The sequence below is a fragment of the Pristiophorus japonicus genome, chromosome 6 (assembly GCF_044704955.1).
Source record: "Pristiophorus japonicus isolate sPriJap1 chromosome 6, sPriJap1.hap1, whole genome shotgun sequence".
Taxonomy (NCBI): domain Eukaryota; kingdom Metazoa; phylum Chordata; class Chondrichthyes; family Pristiophoridae; genus Pristiophorus; species Pristiophorus japonicus.
Genome location: NC_091982.1, coordinates 98,505,151 through 98,513,322, shown reverse-complemented (window position 1 = coordinate 98,513,322; position 8,172 = coordinate 98,505,151). Strand labels below are relative to the sequence as shown.

General features: G+C 47.1%; 1 protein-coding gene across 1 annotated transcript; it reads left to right on the top strand.

The window, feature by feature from the left end:
* Nucleotides 1-2,544: 2,544 nt before the first annotated feature.
* On the top strand, nt 2,545-7,861 carry LOC139266143 (zona pellucida sperm-binding protein 3-like). Its single transcript, XM_070883987.1, has 8 exons — nt 2,545-2,928; nt 6,296-6,411; nt 6,502-6,605; nt 6,684-6,861; nt 6,951-7,071; nt 7,147-7,238; nt 7,327-7,478; nt 7,755-7,861. Exons 1-8 carry the CDS (start codon nt 2,545-2,547, stop codon nt 7,859-7,861), a joined length of 1,254 nt encoding a protein of 417 aa, XP_070740088.1.
* Nucleotides 7,862-8,172: the final 311 nt, after the last annotated feature.

Below are 8,172 nucleotides of genomic sequence, written 5' to 3'. Positions count from 1 at the left end.
CCTATAAAGGGCAGCCGACTAAACACAATAGAGGCCCAACACATTACCCATGGCTCAATGGGCAGCACTCTGGCCTCTGAGTCAGCAGGTGAGACTTGAGCATGTAATCTAAGCCAACACTGTCGTAGGTGCTGGCTTTCGAATGAGATGTTAAATGAGGCACCCATCTGTGCTCCCTACATTGCAACAGTGGCCATGCCTCAAAAGTATTTAATTGGCTGTAAAGTGCTTTGGAACATCCTGAGGGTGTAAACGGTGTTGTATAAATGTAAGTTCTTTCTTTCTTTTCAATGGGTGTAAAAATGGATTGTCCATTTTACCGCAGTATATTCTCAATAACACAAGCCGCAACAGGACACTCCCCCCATCACCTGAGCAGGGCCTCTGCCAAACCCAAACCACAAGTTCCTGAGGGGGTGATAAAACCCCCAATAAATCAGAACCAGCTTCCTCCACATGTTGCTGCCAAGGTGATAAACAACAACAAGGGATAAACAACACACCACAGCACTCCATAAACTATTTAATCGGCAAGGCCAGGAATTATAGAAGGGTTATTGGTTGACCTTGTCCCCCTTCGATAATCTAGAGACACAAAGGCAAATTGATAGCTGCTATGGTCAAGATTATTAAGCTCAGGAAAAATTAGAAGTCAAACATGGGGATTGTTTGCCTGTAAGGTTCAGTTCCACACTGACTGTCCTGACTGAGTCACTGGTGTGGGGGTCAAGGGGCACAAGATGGAGACAGTGAGCCGGGAGAAGTGGGCTGTGAGGAAAATGGGGTGGAGGCAGGGGCCGGGAGTGGGGGCAGGGAGACAGGGGCCGGGGGAGACACATTTGCTGGGGCAAGGGTGGGGAGTGGGGAGGGAGGTGTGGGGCAGGGGAACACAGATTTGGGGGGGTGGGGGGGGGTCATGAACCAGTGGAGTCTCAATTGCTGCAAGATTCTCCAATAATAGTCCAGTTCTACAGAGGGAAGGGATAATCTGCTAAACCTTGACCTCTGACCCGGGGCCTGGCGAAGATGTGAAGCTGGCGATCCACAGGCCCAGGATGGATGTGCGCTGCCGGGAGGGGTGAGGGGTTCGCTCTGGCTCCATGCTTGTTCTCTATGATCTTGTCGGTAGTTGGATGGCCTTGCAGAGCCCACCAATACACGCAAGAATTCCTGTGAGCAGTGGACACCGCAGTGAATTGGAGAGTCTTATCAACACGAGTAATAATAATATGATTTAAATCCTGGCTTTATTTTAGTTTAATTAGAGTTCATGTTTAATTATATCAGTGGTGGCTGAGTTTGAGGGAGCACTTGTGCAATTGCCTCTCTATTAGTGACACTGGGGCAATCCGGTATCACTCTAAATGGTTTATTTAAAATAGGCCAAAACTTGACCAATTCTACACAGCCAATCAGCTTCCTTACTTCAACAGATCACTGGAGATTGCATCAGGCAGCAGTTGAGTTTCTCCTGTTTCTATCTGGATCCAATCTCACTCTGAACTTGCCTCATTCCCATGGACCCAGAGGGGGCGAAATTTAGTACGGCCCCATTGGGGGGCGGTAACCCAGGCGAGGGGGGACTTCCTGCACCCAGCATAGAAGTCCCGCCCCGGCAGCAAAATTGGGGTTACCACCCCCGAGTGGAAGTGGAGCGCAATGTCGCGCGCTCCACTTCTTCTCAGGGGTGGGACTGGGGCGCTAACATCGGGAATTTTCCAGCACCTTCCGTTAAAGGGGAGGGCACATTGCCGACTCTGCATCAGGGAGAAGGGGCCACCACTTCACCATTTCACCACTGGGGAGCAGGGTGCCGTGGCAGCAGCCTGGCACAGAAGCGGCATGCCGGGTTGCAACATTATGGCACGGACCCCGCGAATTGGAAAAGACATGGCCATTTTTTTTAAAGTGCGCTCCGCACCTCCCCTTTAATTTTCACCCCGCAAGTGTAGTGAGGCCCTGTTCGCGACCCACAAAGCAGGTGTAGGCATCACCCATGGCAGCCTCACAGGCCGCTACTGAATTTTCGCTCCAGGGCCAAAACAGGTTGCTGCGCACGGGGCACTACCGGTTTGCACCTCCCCGGGCGAGAACTCGTTTGTGCCCCCCCAGTACTAACGGGAGGCACAAACTACTCGAACTTCTCCCCCAGAGTGTCTCCAAGCTGGAGCAATTCTATGGATCTTCTCCTGATCACTAACTCAGTCTCTGTGTGAAAAACTTTCTGGAAACAAACCAATTGGTAACATTGTTGAATGGAATTGATGTCATGAGGTTATTCTATTGGTTTAGTTTAGCCACACCTGGTTTAATTGGTTTCAGGGTGTCTGCAGGCTGTGTGTATAAATGGGGATCAGTAAAACACAAAAAAAAAACCAAAAAAAAAAAGGGGGGAAAAAAAGGGCCTTGAAAATGTCTGGATTGTCACCCAGGTCGGGTGGCACCGTTTATTGTTTTTATGTTTTCACAGGTGAACTCAAAAGAGTTAAATGGGGATCAGTGGGCTCTATTACAGTTTATTGTTGAGCTGCAGTAGTTAACATTATGGGGCAGCTAGTGAAGGGTTTGGTTGTCCTGTTGATTTTGGTCAGAGCTGTTTGTTCCTCTGATACTTGGCAGCAGTTTAGAAACTGGGACTTCCCATGGAGCATTGAGAAGGCCACTCGTGTTCCTCCTGGTGCAGGCTTTGCTTCCCATTTCAGTGTATCTGAGGGGCGAAGTGTGTCTCCGCTGCAGACTGTGATGGTGCAGTGTGGAGAGCAGAACTTTCTGGTCCGGGTACAAATGGATTTATTTGGAACCAGGCATCTGATTAAAGCTGCTGACTTGATCCTGGGGACAGCAGGTTGTCGGCCAACTGGGATCTACCTTCAGAACAGCACTGTCCTCTTTGATTATGGGCTCCATGAGTGTGGCAGCACAGTAAAGGTAATGTAGTTCTTGATTTTTAAGACTTCTGCAACCAGTGGGCACCTGCAGGAGGCTTGTGTGGAGCATAAACACTGGCAGTTGGTCCAAATGGCCTGCTCTGCACTTAAGGAGTGGAGCTGTGGAGCTGTGGACCCTGGACCAGCATAGTTGCCCTGACCTGTGAGGGAACATTTGTGGTAGGTTGGGGCCTTAAAAGGAGCGGAGCTATGGGCCCTGGAGCAATGTGGTGGTGTACCACTCCAGGGAGCAGTGTGAGCTGGTGTAGGAGGGCAATGGCTGTGAAGATGGTGACTAGATTGGACCTCACTGATGTCCAGGTTGCTGATTGGAGTGTGGGCAGGTGGTGCAGGAGAGATAGGGGCAGCATGGGCCAGCCCACACTGATCTAGGTCTGTGCAGCAGAGCTGGTCTCCTGTTGTCTTGGTTAACCCTTGCCACTGGACCAAGGCCTAGCTTTGTCTAGCCTGTGTGGTGGCTGGTGTGCAATGGCCACCATGTTAATTTTTCAAAAAATTAAAAATCCACCCACTGGCATCTTCCACCCTCAACAGGTCATTTGGGACCTGGGATATCAGGTCCTTCATTAAAACACCTGTGAACTTGTCACTTTTTGGTGTGGAAGCAAGTCCCTCAATTTGAGGGACTGCTGATGAAGACATTCTATGACCTGTAATCAATTGATGGACAACAGTATGGTTTTAGTGTAAACATGAAGTTGAATAAAGCTAAGAATATTTTTAGTGAGGCCTCCTTGGATGAGGGGGAACTTGTGAAGTTTTTTTTCCTGATTCAAACTTGGTTGAACCAAAACTGGGCATGTTCACCTGAACTGAGCCAGGTTAATAGATTGTGGTGAGCAGTGGAGGCAGTGAGGAAGGGTTGTAGCTACATGGGTGAGTGCAGATTTATAAAGCAAATGTTTGTTTTTTTTACAATGGGGTGGTTTTGAATACAAACAAATTTCTATGTGATTTAGAATACAGTTGGGGTTCCATACAGCTCTGGATCCTATTTTATAGGAGGGATCACAAAGCTTAGTGAACATTCAATCGATTATTTTAAGCATTGGGGGATGGGGAGAGAGAGGCAGAGGTCTCTTTCATCAAGTTGAGAAGCTTCAAGAGTAAGGACACAACTTGCCTCCTGGTGAAATGATGGAAATAGACTGGGCAATCCTTCAAAGGAATTGTTGGGATGTGGCATGCTTTAAGTATTGAGGCACTTATGAGATCATTCCTGGCTTTTCTTCTGCACCACAAACCATCTTAAACCCCTCCCTGTCTCCTCCACACTAACTATAAATGTGAGGATCTCATCAAAAATCAATACCATCCATTTGCCTGCTTTCCTTAGCTCATCAGGAGAAGCTTTCCCCACTGTTGCTCTGAACCCCCCCCCCCCCCCTCTAGATTCTATCCCATCTCTTGCAATGCTCTGTCTGACCTTGTCTTGTCCATGAAACCCACCTTCTCTCTTGATCTTCTGTCCAAATGGTGGAATGCTCCACTTCCCTTCCTGGGCCCATGTTGGCTGATAACCGTTCCCTTTCCTTGGATAATTTGTTTCTTGTCTTTTCCCCCATCTCAAATCTGCTGTCTTCACTCCTTTCCTCAAAAAACTGACCCTTGATCGCACTGTCTTTGCTAACTACAACCATCTCCAACCTCCCTTTTCTCTCCAGAGTCTGTGTTGTCGCTTACCAAATCTGTGCCCAACTTTCCATCAATTCCAGGTGAATCCCTCCAGCCTGCCCACAGTACTGAAACAGCCCTTGTCAAAACCATGTATTCTTTGACATTCATGAACAATCCCTACTCTCTCAACCTGTCTGCAGCCATTGAGAACTCCAGTCTCAAAATCCTCTTGTCCAACTAGTAGAATTGCACTTGCCAGATATGTATATGTATAGCAGCTGCCCCCCCCCCCCCCCCCCAATATCTATCCCACATGTATGCCAACAACACTCAGCTCTATTTCACCACCTCTTTGGGGCCTGTCCACTATATCTGATTTGTCATGCTGCTTGTCTGACATCCAATATTGGATCAGCAGAAATTTCCTCCCAACTAAATATCGGAAAGACTGAAGCCATTGTCTTTGGTTCCCATCACAAACTCCATTTGCTGACATCTGTTTCTATCTCTGGCAATTGTCTTGAACTGAACAAGACTGTTCACAACCTTGGTGTTTCCCTGAAGTTTCTGGCAAATATCCGCTCCATCACCAAGACTTCCTACTTCCACCTCCCAAACATCACCCAACTCCAACCCTGCCTCACTCATCTGCTTTTGAAATCCTCATCCATGCCTTTGTTGCCTCTAGCTCGACTATTTCAATGCTCTCCTGACCGGCTTTCCATTTTCCTCCCTATGTAAACTTGTGTTTGCTCAGTCTCATTCACTCATCACCCCTGTGCTTGCTGACTTTCACTGACTCCTGGTCTGACTGTCTCAAATTTAAAACCTTCATCCTTGTTTTCAAATCCCTCCATGGCCTCCTCCAGCCTGATGAGCCTTTGGGATCTCTGCTCTTCTAATTCTGAGCTCTTGCACATTCCTGATTTTTTTTTTTTTTAAGCTGTGCTTCAACTCTCCCTTTTCTCCCTCTAACCAAGCTTTTGGTCAACTGTTAATAACTCCTTCTGTGGCTGTCAAATTTTGTTTTATAAACCCCTGTGAAGCACTTTGGGATGATTTACTACTTGAAAGGTGCTATATAAAAGCTTGGGTGGATGATTGAGGCTATGTTTTTTTTTCTCCCCCAGTGCCCTACAGTATAACTTCAAATAGAATTGGATAAGTTTTTGTTTTGAAAGGAAGATGAGATGTAAGAAAGGCTGAGGCTGTATATAGTTAATACAAGTATAATACAATACTAGAAAATATGAAAAAAAAAATGAAGAAACATTAAAAAAACTTAAGATTCTGATGGGACTGGACAAGTTTAGATGTGGGAAGAATGTTCCCATTGTTGGGGAAGTCCAGGACCAGGGGAAACAGTCTTGCGATAAAGGGTAGGCCATTTAGAACTGATGAGGAAAAACTTCTTCAGAGTAGTTAACCTGTGCCATTCCCTGCTGCAGAGTTGTTGATGCCAGTTCATTGGATATATTCAAGAGGGAGTTAGATATGGCCCTTGTGGCTAGGGAGATCAAGGGGTATGGAGAGAAAGCAGGAAAGGGGTATTGAGGGAATGATCAGCCATGATCTTATTGAATGGTGGTGCAGGCTCAAAGGGCTGTGGCCTACTCCTGCACCTATTTTCTATGAAAGGCTGAGTGGGTTTCTTCACTTGAACATTGCACTTTTTTGGCTGAGAATGACTCCACTATTTTACCTGACCCAGATCATCATCTCTGTCCCAGATGACTGTAGACTTGCTGATTTACACCACCCACCTGTACTACAAGCCAAGCCCTATTGGAGGAGTCATTGTGAGAACCAATAGTGCAGTTGTCCCTATTGAGTGCCACTATCTCAGGTAAGGTGGAAAATTGACAGGCTCATTTCCCCCAATGAGAGGATGGAGTTTTTGAATTGGAAGTAAAGCTTGCCTTGCTCCTTCCCACAGGAAGAGGATGGTGAGCAGTAATGCGATTGAGCCCACCTGGGTACCATTCTCCTCCACCAAGGGGGCAGAGGGACGTCTATCATTCTCCCTGCATCTGATGACTGGTAAGTCAATGGATAATTGTCTACCTTGTTTTTACCCATTCCTTGGAATCAAGTGAGGATCGATCTCTCTCATTCCAGATGACTGGAGTGCCCAGCGTGCCTCCAATATCTACCACCTGGGTGACCTCATTCACATAGAGGCCTCTGTTGTGACTGTGAGCCACATGCCACTGAGGCTCTACATTGACCGCTGTGTAGCTACATTGAGCTCTGACCAGGACTCCACCCCCAGATACCACATCATTGACTTCAATGGGTAAGGTCTTCGGCTCCATGAGCCGATCCCATAACTGGTTGACTGATGTGTTCTTAACAACGCAGCTCTTTCTAACCCTCTCGCTCCAGTTGCCTATTGGACAGCCAAGGCGAAGATTCCTTTTCATCTTTTGTATCACACCGAGATCACAGGGACAAGCTCCAGTTCAACTTGGATGCATTCCGCTTCTTTGAGGATGCCAGGGACTTGGTAAGAGGAGGTGTGATGTTGAAGGTAAGATGGTGACCATTGATGCAGAGTAACTCTTGGATGTGTCTCCTGCAGATCTTCATCAGTTGCCACCTGAAAGTAATTGCAGCAGATCAAAGTCCAGATTCAGTCAACAAAGCTTGTTCCTTCCAGAAGCCAGCCAACCAGTGAGTGAAATCTATCCAAGAATGGTGGACTGTTTGCTTTTTTTTGCGTATGGATGCACTCTGACTGATGGCTTACTTTCTTGTTCAGCTGGTCCCTGGTGAATGAATTGGACCTGTCCATGGTGCAAGGATCCAATGAAGTTTGTGCCTGTTGTGATGGGGGCAACTGCAGAGCCCCGAGATTACAATCTGGAGGAAGACCTCACTCCAGGGACAGGAGGGAGGTCCTATCTGAGCAGGGTATGTTGTGGTTGCATTGGGTGTTGAGGCTATTGTTGGATGTTTGTAACTGGATGGAACTAATTGTTGCAGAGTCGGATCCTGTGTGGGAGGGTGAGGCCTCCCTTGGACCCCTGCTCATTCTGGATGCTGATCTGAAGGACTGGGTTCATTCGGTGGAAAGTGAAGCTGTCCAGACTCGTGAGGAGGTTCCGAGTTCTTCTCGGTGAGCATTAATTCTGAGAGAACCCAATTCCAGTCTTGACTCCTGACTCCTTTTGGCTTTTGTCTCCACAGGCGATCTGGGTTCTGAGGTGCTTCTGGTCATGGCTGTGATCTTGGCAGCTGGGGCCCTGATCTCAGCTGGTCTGGTGGCCTTCCTACTGTCCAGGAAACACAACTGAATCCTTTCCTTCAATTGAGCTGCTGCCTTTTTTGATTATTTAAAAAAAAAATGTTCAATAAAATTGAAATGTGACTTATCTTTGATTTGTAGTCTTTGGTGTTGAACTGGATTAAGTACACTGGTTTTGTGGCTTGAACTTGTCTAAAACAGGGATTCTTGACCTTTTTTTGCTTCAGAGGCCCCCCTCTTCCTTCCCCCCCCCCCAACCATGTTATAAAAATTGCACAAATCCCTGCATATTTAAAAAAAAAAAAAAAAAAAAAATTCTCTCTGCACTGCAGGGAATACTGGTTCATGAGCCCATCCCAC

Bases quoted from the DNA above. Each gene is read 5' to 3' on its own strand.
- LOC139266143 (XM_070883987.1), top strand. From the start codon at position 2,545: ATGGGGCAGCTAGTGAAGGGTTTGGTTGTCCTGTTGATTTTGGTCAGA. The intron at 2,929-6,295 runs GTAATGTAGTTC...TCTCTGTCCCAG, and splicing joins AGTGTGGCAGCACAGTAAAG to ATGACTGTAGACTTGCTGAT. The intron at 7,072-7,146 runs GTAAGAGGAGGT...TGTCTCCTGCAG, and splicing joins TTGAGGATGCCAGGGACTTG to ATCTTCATCAGTTGCCACCT.